Source organism: Danio aesculapii, chromosome 3 (assembly GCF_903798145.1).
Source record: "Danio aesculapii chromosome 3, fDanAes4.1, whole genome shotgun sequence".
In the NCBI taxonomy this organism is placed as follows: Eukaryota; Metazoa; Chordata; class Actinopteri; order Cypriniformes; family Danionidae; genus Danio; species Danio aesculapii.
The window spans coordinates 23553396-23566801 of NC_079437.1; the positions used below are offsets into that span (position 1 = coordinate 23553396).

A 13406-nucleotide genomic window follows, 5' to 3' on the forward strand; every position below is an offset into this window, starting at 1 on the left:
ACATGATATTCATTATTTATAGCCTCATAGATGAGAAGCAATATTTTCTAAAGAAAATGGAACTTAACAGACTTAACAGGTGATATGCTCATAATATGTTGACCTGGTAAGGATTCTGACAGCTGCATTTTGTACTAGCTGAAGTTTATTAATAGAGGATGATGGGCAACCGGCGAACAGATCATCACAGTAATCCAGTCCAGAGGTCATAAAAGCATGAACTAGCTTTTCTGCACCTGAGATAGATAGCATGTTTATTAGCTTAGTGATATTGAAAGAAAGCTGTGAAATATGATTTAAATTGAACTGCCAATTCATCAAAGAGTGAGGCATCATGGTTTCAACAAAAAATTAAACATCTTTAAGTACGCCTGTTTTCAACATTGATAATAATAAGAATGTTTTTGGATTAGCTAATAAAAATAATAATATTAGAAGGATTTCTGAAGGATCATGCAACACCGATAGACTGGTATAATGATACTTTCCATCACATGAGTACATTACATTTTAAAATACATTCGAATATTGATTGTGAGACTGAAACTTTGGAAAAATATTCTATAAATATTATACCATCAGTTTACTCTTGTGCAGAAATGTTAGCGTAAGCTCTTCATAATATCTGACAACCTTATCATTTCTCTTTTGTCTGTAGAAGCTGAAAGCGTTGTATACTCGAGAGCAGACGCAGAAAGAAGTCTATGAGGTTCTGGACTGGCTGGGGAAAGAGAGATCTCAGGACATTCGTCGTTTCTGGCAATGAGTGTTTGAAGATCATATCATGCAGAATTACCCCACTCTACGCCTGCTTAAAGACAACCTGCCAGTTGCTGGTAACTCGTCACATTTGATTATTATGAAATTATAGAGGCTGATATTGCATTTTCAAAAACATGATAGACCAAGATTTTTTACACTGTGTGTTCTTTCTTTCTTTCTCTAGACATCAATTGCCCAGAAAGACCTCTAGATGCTGAGACACTGACAAAAAAGAGTGAAGGAGCAGCGAACAAAAAGAAGGAGAAGAAAACCGCCAGAAAGAAAAATAGAGATGCCATAGGTAGTAAGGATAGTGGTGGTCCAGGTCCTTCTTCTGCTTCCAACGTGACTCAGAAGAAACCAGCCAAGCAACCCTCGTTCTGTGAGTCTCTGAGGTCCAAGGGTTTTCTGGGTTTGCTGGTGATTGATAAAGTCAAAATTTAAATATATAAACTTTCAAATTTAAGAGAAAAAAAAAGATTTGCTAAATAATATGTCACAATTAGCTATTTATTTTTTTACTCCTTGGCAGAAGTGCAGATGAAAGTTTTTTTTTTTTTTTCGATTATATAAAGCAATGATGAGTTTTTATCTTGCAATTCTGATCTTTAATATTATAATTGAAAGGAAAATATCTGAGTTATGTGATTAAAAAAATGCAATTGACTTTTTATTTTGTCATAGAAACAAATTTTGCTTAGTAATCTGTGTCTCCTGTTCCCTCTTTCTCAGCATCTCCTGTAAAGGACGATGACCATCAGGAGATTTGGATGTTTCCTAAATATAAAACTGAGCTGCCTGTAAAATGTGGAAAAACAGAAGGCACTCTCCATCGAGATAAATTGGCCAAAGGTTCACCATCGCTGTGTTTTTACTCAAATTTTTACAAATTTTATAACAGCATATGTATTTATCGAACTTTTAATGGGCCTGTAATTGTGCATGCTGTCCATTTCTCTTATAGGGAAGAAGTGTTTTTTTGCACAGGGATGCTGGTTCTCCCCAGGTGAATTTGAGAAGTTTGCAGGGAAGGAAAAAAGCAAGAACTGGAAAGTCAGCATCCGCTGCGATGGTACACCACTTAAAAAACTCATCGAGGTAAATCATTCAGACACTTACAGACTGAGAAAACATGGGATCTTTGTTGAAGCATTGATGTTCTTGTCCTAGGTTGTATAGCTGGGAACTGTCTATTTAGTGCACAAATACTTGTTGATATTTTACAGTGCCAAATTAAAAGTGTGAACTCCTTGCAGACTCATTGAAAATATCAATAATTTTAAAGAGATCAAGCAAATTGCATGTTATTTTGTTTGATTAGTCCAGTCCTGAGTAAGATATGTTACATAAAATATGTGAACATATAGTTCATAAGACAAAAACATGGTAACACTTTATTTTGATGGTCCATTTGAGTATTAGTAGACTGTCTGCTTAATATCGGTTAATACTGCTCCTTCAACAGACATCTAACTGACTATAAGAAACTTTGCAACTACATGTCAACTTACATTAACCCAAACCCCAACCTAACAGTTTACTTATAATCTAATGAGAATTATTTGGCATGTAGATTCAACAAAAGGACCATCAAAATAAAGTGTGACTAAAAAGGTAGCTAAAATTATTAAAATAACCCCCTTAAAGTAAACTGAGAAAATATTTTGATGAATCTTCATATCCATGTATTAATTAGGCAAACATGATGTGGTAATTGTCCCTTTAAAAACCTTTATTACTATTTCTTTATTCTTTTATTTTATTATTTTAAATGTAACATTGTTTTAAAATGGTTGTTATCTCAAGTATATACACTTTCATATTTATTTTTAAAATGGACCACAAAACAAGTCTTAAATTCATGGTTTGGCGTGTATGGCGATGTAAATAATACAGTATTTGTTATAGATAAGTATTAATCAGCATTTTTGCAAATGATGTGGGTACATTCAAATGTACTTTCACTGTGTTTTTGTTTTGAACATAACTGTTTTCACACCATTTAATTATGCACATGCAGTAATATCTATAACTAACAATTTGCTGTTTCACCTTCACAATTTTGAAATTGAAAACTTATGATGATTTACCTTATTCATGAAAATGATTTCTGATTTTCATTTCCATGAGTGGCAGAGCTGACGTTGACAGTTGCTTTCCCTTCTTATTCTTTCAGGAGAATCATCTTCAGTGTAAACCGATGCAGAGAAAGCAGGGGACATCTGTCCGAAAAGTACTTTCTCTCCGTTTGTTTTGTTGTTCCTCTGTTTTTCCTTTGACATTCATCAAAACACTATCTTTAATCCATGCAGAGCAAGAAAGTACAGATTGTGATCAGTTCATCTGAGGACTCCAGTCCAGGTGAGGCAGAGTCGTCATAATTCACACTCATTTCATCTACAGAGTTTTTTTTCTAGACAGGGATGATTACAAATTGTTACAATGTTTTTTTTATTCTTGTTGCGGTTTGCTTCCACTTGGCAAAGTTTATAAAGGGACCAAAATTGTTAAAACAAGTAGCGTGCATTGGTCAGAGTTCCATGGTTTATTTTCTGTTTTTGCTTAGCTGTCATATGTCATTGTTTTATTTATGACAATGAGTAATAAGACATTATGGCCATTTAAATGAAGCCATTATTAGTGAAAAGGTGCACTTTAATTTTGAATAGTGACACCTACAAACATTACCACCAAAGATAAATCAGAGGTACAGTAAAGCCGCGGTCACAAAGCACTCTTCGCCCAATAGACTTCCATTCAAACGCTCAAGTTTTGCAGTTCGCTGCGTTGGAAAGTTCAAGCTTGGTTAACTCTGACCTGCAAAATCACGTCACGTGGCTGCATGAGACCACTCTCAGATTAAAACATGACCTCTCTGTAGAGAAATGTAAAATGTGAAGCAATCACTCGCTTTTTTTATTGTCTAATCAACTTGTTTAATCCCGCCACTTTTGGCAGTGCCGCATGACAGAGTTTTCTCAAACACTAGTGTGACCGCGGCATACGACTTTGGCCCAATCCAAATTACAGATAAAAGACCAATCTATCCCTAAGCCCTTTCCCTTGTCTCAATTTTCTTTAGCTTGAAGGCGTAGGGCTAAAGGGGAAGGGCTAGATACCCCTTCAAACAGAGATTTTTCAGGACCACACTCGAAACCAAGGGGTAAGAAAATTTCCCAGAACACACCAGCCACGGCGGCATCATGACTGCACTCGGAAGTAAGGAGATCCACAAATTAGTATTTTTTGTCATTATTATTAATTTTTGTAACAAACAAGCACATGTTTTAATATATTCATAACTGCATTCGTGTTTTACCATCATGCTTAAAAAAACGCTAAAATACAAAAAAAACCCGCAAAATTTCGCTATCTATAATCTTTAATAATAACTCCTGTATAGCAGTCCCACAACATTCTGACACTCGATGACACTCGAATACCCTGTCAGAAAGTTTAGTGACCGGGAATGAGCATTTTACAGTGTCTTGTATATTGTTATTGTTGTTTTCGTGTGTTAACATAGATAAATATAGCCACGGTGTAAATGCACAGTACAGTTACGATCTTATTTTCACATTATATTGTTATGATAACATGATATTGTTGCCTTGAGTAATTTCCTGAAGATTAATACCAAAAAATGTCACAACAGGAATAACTCCAGCAGTCGGGATCGTCTGATCTCATATGAAGCAAAAGATCACGATGACATATATGGTGACGTGTGCAGGTGCTGTAGTGCTGTCCCAATTCTTAGGGGTAAATTTTGAAGCCCTTCCCCTTTACACTCTTTTTCATGGGCTAAGGGGAAGGGGAAAGGGTAGGGGTACAAAGATAGAATTGAGATTGGGTCTTTCTTGTACACAGTCTCGTTTCAGTGGTCAAGGGTTATAAAAATCGATTTGTTGAGTCCACCTATATATTGCCTGTCATTTCATATTGCATTTAATTAGCAATTTTAAAATTAAAACAAAAAAATATAACTTTTATTTTAATACACATTTTCAGCATTAATTATGAGCTTAAAGATCTAGAATTACGCATTTATAGTCTATTTGCATTATGGAGAAAATTAACAGATGAACCGAGACATGAAGCAGATGAATGTTGATCTTTTTCTCGAAATGACAACAGTAGAAACAATAATAAACAATAATAGAAAAATACAATAAGACTAAAATATGGCAAAAATACCAGATGGTATTTTCGGTCAATATTCCTAACGTAGAAACAGCTCTCGTTTGCCCGTCACGAAGATGCTAACTTGGAATAAATTGAATTTAGAATGGATGGAATAATAATAAATATTTTCAGGTCTTTAATTTTCCATTTGCAAATTGCAACAACAGAACATTATAGTTCTACCTGCAGTGCTTTATGTAGAAAACAATAAAACATATAATGCACACAAAGTCCTTATGCTGATGATACACAGGGCCAGGGGCGGACTGGCCATAGACTGATTTCATGCGGCCGCCATTTTTAAAGGCAAAATCGAGGCTGCGGTAGGAAGAAGCCATATCGTTGGGAGTTACATAGGAACATTGTGTACCTGGCTTTATATCTTATCAGTGCAGAGAAAGTGACACAAATTTATCATTTCACCGCCTTCCGAGTGACCCGAAGGTCCGTTCTGAATGAATGGTGAAAATAAAAAGGGATATCAGAGCTAATTTTCAGCTAAGTTAAGGGAAATGGCACTAGTTAGCTACCGTTTCTTTCCCAAACACACGTTTTAGATGCCATTTATCAAACTCGAGTTAATGAACTGATTCTTTCACTATATTAGACTTGTCACGATACTGAATTAAAAGTAAAACTGTCAATTTCCCGCTAACATTTAAGGCACTGTTAATGGCTTTCTTAAAACAGCGCTGATTAGCCATTGTGTTCATGTGCTCAACAGAAATGGCTGTGATTGGCCGAGAAGGGCTTCAGTTCACCCTCCGCTGTTTACCGAGTACAAACAAAGACGAGCGTTCTGCTTGATGACTCAACTGATCTCCATGGCTGCTTCGCGCTCCAGTGTCCGCGTATCTGTGTTTGCACTGGGTGAAGAGCGGTAGCTTATCAGCGCTTTTTATGAACGCGCTCAGTGGCGCTTGAATGTTTGGGGGAAATGGACGTTTTTAAAACTTCAGTACTGGGACAACACTATTACAAACAACATGAGGTTGTGCTACAGAGGTCTGCAGTGTTTTATCACTCATTGGGTTACACAGGCTGAAGCAGGAAAGCGTCCCCACTGTGTTTAATTGGTGCCATGAACAAAAGCCTTGGAGGACACTTGAGTATATTACTCTTAAAGAGATTGTGATGTTGTTTGATGCTAAATTGCTTTTAATTGTTTAAATGAAACTTACTGAATGATATTAAAGGGATGTTTACACCATTTCCGCATTTTGAAATCTCTGCAATAGCTGGAGGTTTATAGTACACAGCATGTAACTGCAATGTTTACAGTGCTGGTCCTATACTTCCGGGTTTCTTCCCACCGCAGCCTCGCTTTGTTCTTTAAAATGGCGGTCGTGAAATAAGTGTATAGGGTGCACTGGGACATTTCCGGTAATAGTGAATTTGGTCTGTCCCCCCCCCACCCCCCCCCCCCCCCCCCCCCTATTCTCTTATTGATCGCTGCAACACCTCCATACCCCTAAGTGTGTCAGTGCTATGCATTAAAAGCCAATTTAAACAAGTGGATCCTAAGCTTGGCTATAAAAATTGGCAGGTTAGTGATTGTACGAAGCTCAGTAGGAAGGATATTCCAGTGTTTAGGACCTGCCACTGCAAAAGAGTGGTCACCCCACTGCTTGTATCTTGACCAAGAGACTTCAAGCAGCAGTTGGCCAGCAGATCGCACAGCTCTGCTGGGTTTGTGAATGCAAAATTTGGCATGAATAAATAGAAGCAAGGCCATTGACGCCATTAAAACAAACATCAAAAGTTTAAATTCTATTCTAAACTTAACAGGGAGCCAGTGGAGGGAGTAGAGAATTGGTGTAATGTGTTTACTTTTCCGACTGTTAGTTAACATGCGAGCAGCAGCATTTTGCACAAGCTGCAAATGATGAAGACATGACTGATTAACTGCAACATAAAGTGCATTACAGTAGTCCAAACGTGAACTTACAAAAGCATGGATGGCTTTCTCAAGATCAGCCTTGCTCAGGAAGGGCTTGACTTTAGAGTGAAGGCGAAGCTAAAAAAAGCTTGCTTCAATCACCGAATCAACACACCTGCCTGGCTGAGAGCAGACGAACATCGGCCTGTCCATCCCGAATCTGCCACTGCATCTCATCTCACTGTAGTTGTTAAATGCGATGTATAATTCACTTTGCGTAATAGACCTATATCCAACGAGTCGGTTTTTTGAATCTGTTAGCGTACTTGTTCTCAGATAACATGTTTTGGCTGAACGTAAAGATAACTTACCTATTAATTTATGTAACCATGTACACTGACTCTGTGCATTTGACCGATTGCTTGCCCTTATTTCCTATATTGTATAAACTTATTGTACTTTATACTTTTATAATTATTATTGATTATTAAAATTAAATCTGATTATTATATTCAGCAAAAGAGATGGCTCTTTCGTATTTCACCATGCGTTTCCTCTGATAATCTTTATTGTGTGCATATAGCCTGATATTAGGAACATTGCTTAATGTAATTTTTTCATTTTATTGTTACGATAGTGAAACATAGCCAGGGTGAATAACGTTATAAAAGTGCACTGCTGTTTCATTTGAAGATTTACTTATGTCCTCATGTCCTCGAGAGTTTATTTTAAACTCTATATGGGGCTTGCAAAGTCTGAACTTTGTGCACTTGATATTAAGAAAAAGCCCCAATCAGGTAGCGCGAATGTTTGCAGCCACGCCTCTGTTTTCAGATGTCTCCATTTTTCCCCATCCGCACTGACACGGAGCAGCATTTTCAAAACGCTCCGTTTTTGGGACTCTCAAACTCTGTGGTTGTTTGGACGGAAGGCATAACCGTAGCAAAACTTATGCGTTTTAAAACGAAAACGTATTAGTAATGTAATACGTTTATTAATGTCTGAATGTATTTGTGTAATTTATTCCTCAAGACTTAAGACCGGACTTCTCAGGAGGAGGATCACAGTTTAGAAGTAGACTTGGTGATGATGATGAGGAAGAGGAGGAAGATGAGATGGGAGATCTGACTGTTTTCCAGGCTCCAACTTTACCAGTCGCCTGTGTCTCACTCAGTGGCACTCTGTACAAAAACCGGTTTGCCACAGGTGTGTTCCTGCACTGAATGCACACACACACACACAACTCAGCATGCAGTTGTCTTGTTTGTGTCAGAGGTTTAAATGGGAGGAGTGTATGTTTATTTTATGTTGCAGGGAAGCGTGGGAAGAGTATACGGACTGAGGAACGCTGGTTCACTCCGGAGGAATTTGTAAAGGAGGAACCCACTCTCACCAATGGACTCTGGAAAAAAGACATACTGTGCCATGGAAAAACTCTCAACTTTTTATGCAAGGTAACCAGTGGGAGAGAACGATACAAGTATAATGATACAGTATACAGTTTAATAAGACAAGCGAGAGATCATGATTATAATGCTTGCTAATATTGATCATTTTCAGAAAAAGATCCTGCAGATTCATTCTCTTCTGTGTGAATGTGTGGAATGCAGCACTGATCCAGAAGACCTGGTGAGAATCTTGCAATCTTAAAGAGCCCCTATTATACATTAAAAAGGGTCAAATTTCCGATTTATGGGTCTCTAACAACACACTGATCTGCATGCAAGGTAAAAAAACACTTTCATGGTCTTATAATATGAATTTATTTTTACCTGATTATCCCAGCGACTCCCATATGAATCGTTCAGCGATTCATTTGTTCCCAAACCCCTCCTTAGCGCAAAGCTAATCTGCGCTTATTGGACCGACGACAGCCTGTTGCGATTGGTTGACAGCGTTGACAGCCCGAAACATGCTTCATAGTAAACTTATTAATACCACAGTTAACAGTACCCGGTTCTCAACAGGGTTAACGTAACGCGTGCTGCATGACTCATGACTTCAGGATCTGTCTTTGCTGCTGTGTTAGTGGGCAGGGCTCCAGATTTAAATTTTCCCGGGTTTGCGCGCGCAACAATTGGGCGGGGCTTATGTTTCGTAGCCACGTCACGCCGAAACGCCTAAAGACTCGTTAACAAGACGATTCATTCTAACCACTGTACTTTTTTTTTTAAGATGAATCAATAGTTTTAAAAACTGTCCACTTTCAGATTTAAGTCTTAACTGGACATTTTACTTCACTTAGAGCTGTGTTACACACTACATGGAAGGTCATTTTCAAAAACCCATAATAGGGGCTCTTTAAAACACATACTAGATCAAAAGGAACTACAGCACCAGTGCTGACATGATTGTCATAAGGTGCTGTCATAGTAACACCATGTCCTAAGTACATGCAACATGGCGCCATGAAAGGTATGCAAAAGGTGTCTTTTCCGTGTTAAAAGGAGTTTTGACCCTAATTATCTGCGACGCGCAAAATGACAATTTAAGAAAGCGCTTTAAATTACACAATGCAGCAGCAGCTTTATTCAGTGTTAAATGTTCGCAATGTGAGTTTGAACACCATTTTACTTGATATTTATTGCCATACTACTAAAAGCAGCAGCAGATATTTCACTTCAGATCTTGAAATAAAATAACTAGCAGACAGTTTGAAAATAAAAGTCAGAGCTCAGTGCAAACCAACAACATCAGTCACTCAGTAACCTATTAAAAATGTTGAAGAGGTTTAATATGTATTCATTAGATTAAAAGCCTTTAGCATTTCATTGGGAGTGCAGTGGCTGGTATTTAAATGTTGTCGTGTCACATAACATTTAGTGCAAACAGCCAAAGTGCTTGTCTCTGGAATCTTGTTACGCTGCATGTTGATAGGATACACATTGACCTTTGTGCACACACATGTATTCCCTAAGCTTTATAACATTATGATTGAACCACTGAGGACACATGAACAATTTTGAGGATGTTTTTGGGATCTTTTCTGGACATTAAACATTAGAGAGGGTGGAAGATCACAGAGCTCTTGTATTTCATTTAAAATATATTTAATTGTGTTCAGAAGATGAACGAAGGTCTCAGAAGTATGGCACAATGTTAGAGTGTGTAATTAATGACAGAACGTTCAGTTTTTCCATTTTTGGGTGTAAGCCCTCTTTAAATTGTGCTGAAGCCCTGTTGGGCCCCCGGCCCCTGTAATTGAAAACCACTTTTGTAGATGAGAACAGCAAAATGCACTTGAGCTAATATGTTGTATAATGTTCTATATCTAGGCTGACCAGAACAATGATGATGTGTGTTTTGCGTGTCACACTGGGGGAGATCTGGTGTGTTGCGATGAATGTCCACGAGCTTTTCATACATACTGTCACCTACCACCTGTACTCGAAAACGCATCTGGGTGAGAGAGAAACAGATTCTCTAAATAAAATCTTTAAGACTGTAAAGCATGTGCTGTACTGTATATTCATCCTTCTGTATGTTCTAACACAGGGAATGGATTTGCACCTTTTGCGGAATAAAAAAAAAGCGAAAATTGCAGGGCTTCAGCAACACGACTGAACAAGACGTGTAACCTGAAGAGACATGCTACTTTATTGTTTATAGTTTTTAATTATTTGAATATGATTTGTGATATTTTTTATTTGTTCATGTGTATATTATTTGATTTTGTTCAACAAAAGTGCTTCAAACTATGTTTGAGGACCATGACAGCAAATTTTCAGGATTTGTTTTCTTTTCTCTAGTTCATTTGGTGCTTCATGATGTTTTGTTGTGTTCTGCATTAAGCATATAAACAATAAATGGATTGTGATTCATCAGTTCTGAAGTCTGGATCGTTTATTTGACCAGGAGACTACAGAAAGCTTTTGCTCCAGTATCACAAAACATACTGGTAAACACACACAGACATAAACTCAGTTTAAGCACAATTATTTAATGTTTTCAAAAATATTCAGATTAATGTAGGTATAGCATTGAGTTTTCAGTCACCACGAACCAAAGCTTCAGCTAAAAACTAAGTTTTCAAATAAGTCACCTGCATCTTGTATGGCTAGGGGTATCACATTAAGTATGTTCAGAGAAGCATTTGGAGTGCAAACTGCATGCCTGCGTACTAAACAATTGTACCACCAGGTGGCAGATACTCTGAGTTCATATCTCAGCCAATGTGGCTGGACAGAATAAAGCTGAAGTTGGAATAGAACAAATATTAGACATTTGGTTTGCGTTTGGTTTGCCATAAAGTGGAGTTTGCCTTTGACCTTCAGCTCATTTTAGCGACTGAAGAACATTTAATGAGGTAAGATTCATTTAAACACATTAATCATAATAAAAACATCACTGAAAAACCTTTGATTGTTCTCTCTTTCTCTCTGAAGGACAATGAGTTTGGCCAATATGACAGCAGACTGAGGAAAATCTTTGAGGAGGAGATACATAAAATCCAGTTCTGCAGTGTTATTGCCATTTTATTTTCTATATATACAAATAAAATCAGGTGTGTCATCAAGGGGATGTCAATAATCTTTAAATAATTAAGATGGATTATATTTATTATGGCATTGTCAAAGAAAAGGTGGCTTGGATAATGGATGCCTTGGTTGCTGTTCATGCTGTACATCTTTTTGTAATGCCATTTTTACAAATAAATTAAGTTATAGTAGTTTGTAGTTTTATGTAATTTCTTTGCAAAGGTTTTTGTTGTTTTATGTAATTTTTTTTTTTTCATGTATGTTGTAAAGCAGGGATGAGCGAACTCGATTCTGGAGGGTCAGTGTCCTACATAGGTTTGCTCCAACCCTAATCAAACATACCTGCCTGTAACTGATATTGAAGACACTGATTAGTGTGTTCAGATGTGTTTGATTAGTGTTAGAGCGAAACTTTGCAGGACACCTGTTCTCCAGGAAGGAGTTTGCCCCATCCTTGTTATAAAGCATAAAGCTGCGGTCACACTGGGCTTTTCCTCCCATAGACTTCCATTCATACGCACGCGAATGCGTCAGACTGGAAACACTGGGACATGCGTTAAGTTTCGCAGTTCACTGCAGTGCAGAGTTCAAGCTTGGTGAACTCTAACCTGCGAAATCGCATTACTTGACTGCATGAGACCAATCGAGGATCAAAACACGACCTCTCTGGACAGAAATTTTAAACATGGAGCGATCGCTCGCTTTTTTTAATGTCTAATCATCTTGTTTAATCCCGCCCCTATTCGCAGCGCTGCACGACAGAATTTCGCACACACAAAGCCCGGTGTGACCATAGCTTCAGTCTCAAACTTGATTTCTGGAGGGCCGCAGCTCAGCACAGTTTTGCTCCAACACTAATCCAACACAGCTGATCCAACTAATCAAGGTGTTCAAGTCTACTAGAGACTATTAAGTAGGTATGAGTTGGAGCTAAAATCTGTAGAGCTGTGGCCCTCCAGGAATTAAGTTTGAGACCATTGTTGTAATGCATCATGAATTCGATATACAGTTCAAACATCCAGTTTTGGTGTTTGGTAGAATCAAATGTACAAAAGTAATTTTATATAGAGAAAGCATATTAAATGCATGTAAAATGTGTAAGGTTAATGCAGAGGCAGCAGTCAATCCAAGTCTGAGTTCGCATCCCAACCTGCAGAACTTTTGCAACATGTCGACAAAATAAACCAAACTCTTTCAGATCTCAGGTACAACTGCAGTGTTTGATTTTTAGATGTGGTTAACTACAGTATACCTTTAAATACACAGTTCTATCTCCAAAGAGCTTACAATTCAAGTTTGCATTAATCAGAAACCCAGACCTGGAGCTTCACACCTTTTTAGGGAAATTAATTTTTATCAAACACTCTTTAATATAACCACACACTTTGCAAATAATTCAAATGACACCAAACAAATGTAAAATATAAAATTTCATGTTTTATTGAGTTTAGTGCTTTGAGCTATGCAGGATAAAGAGAAGAGAGAGTGGAAGGAAAATTCTTTGGAGACCCATTTCATCACACGAGAAAACATTAGTACCATACTACTTCATGAATTATTTACAGTATCATGTGATTTGTTGTAAAACAAATGAATGATATTTCTATGTGTGTTGTTGTTTTAAAAGAATTCAATTCAGATAATTCTTCAGGTATTTTTAGCTTTACAGAAAGGGATTTTGAGTCCTTCAAATAAAATTTTACTTTTGTGTTAGAAGAAAGAAAACAACAAGGATGAGGGTGAGTAAACTATGACTTTATTGTATATCACTTGCTGTGTTCTGTAATGTAGATTTACAGCTATTGTTAATAAACTATGGTAATATGCCATTAGTTATAAACTAACCTATTTGTGGTATTAAAATATATTATTATAAAATGTATTGACAATAACATAGTGACTTAAATGACTCGTCTTTAGGATTAAGAAAACGATGAATAAATAAATAGTCTGTACACTTCAATGTACATAAACTAACCATATATTTTTATTGTAATCATTTAATAATTTAACTGCAAACCTGACCTATATGTGAAATTTCAGTCGGAAATGAACTTTTTTCTTAGCCTCCTTTGTTTATATTGATTTATTTTACTTTAAAG

The 13406-nt window shown here is 37.1% G+C and overlaps 1 protein-coding gene across 1 annotated transcript; it reads left to right on the plus strand.

Annotated features, from left to right (window-relative positions):
• Window positions 1-662: 662 nt before the first annotated feature.
• Window positions 663-11495, plus strand: LOC130221098 (nuclear body protein SP140-like protein). The gene is made up of 11 exons (XM_056453422.1): window positions 663-836; window positions 947-1144; window positions 1495-1614; window positions 1727-1860; window positions 2939-2995; window positions 3075-3123; window positions 7859-8032; window positions 8141-8280; window positions 8387-8455; window positions 10102-10229; window positions 10322-11495. The coding sequence occupies exons 1-11, from the start codon at window positions 785-787 to the stop codon at window positions 10401-10403; spliced, it is 1203 nt and encodes a 400-aa protein (XP_056309397.1). The 5' UTR covers window positions 663-784; the 3' UTR covers window positions 10404-11495.
• Window positions 11496-13406: the final 1911 nt, after the last annotated feature.

Bases quoted from the DNA above. Each gene is read 5' to 3' on its own strand.
- LOC130221098 (XM_056453422.1), top strand. From the start codon at position 785: ATGCAGAATTACCCCACTCTACGCCTGCTTAAAGACAACCTGCCAGTT. The intron at 1,861-2,938 runs GTAAATCATTCA...TTATTCTTTCAG, and splicing joins CACTTAAAAAACTCATCGAG to GAGAATCATCTTCAGTGTAA. The intron at 8,456-10,101 runs GTGAGAATCTTG...TTCTATATCTAG, and splicing joins GCACTGATCCAGAAGACCTG to GCTGACCAGAACAATGATGA.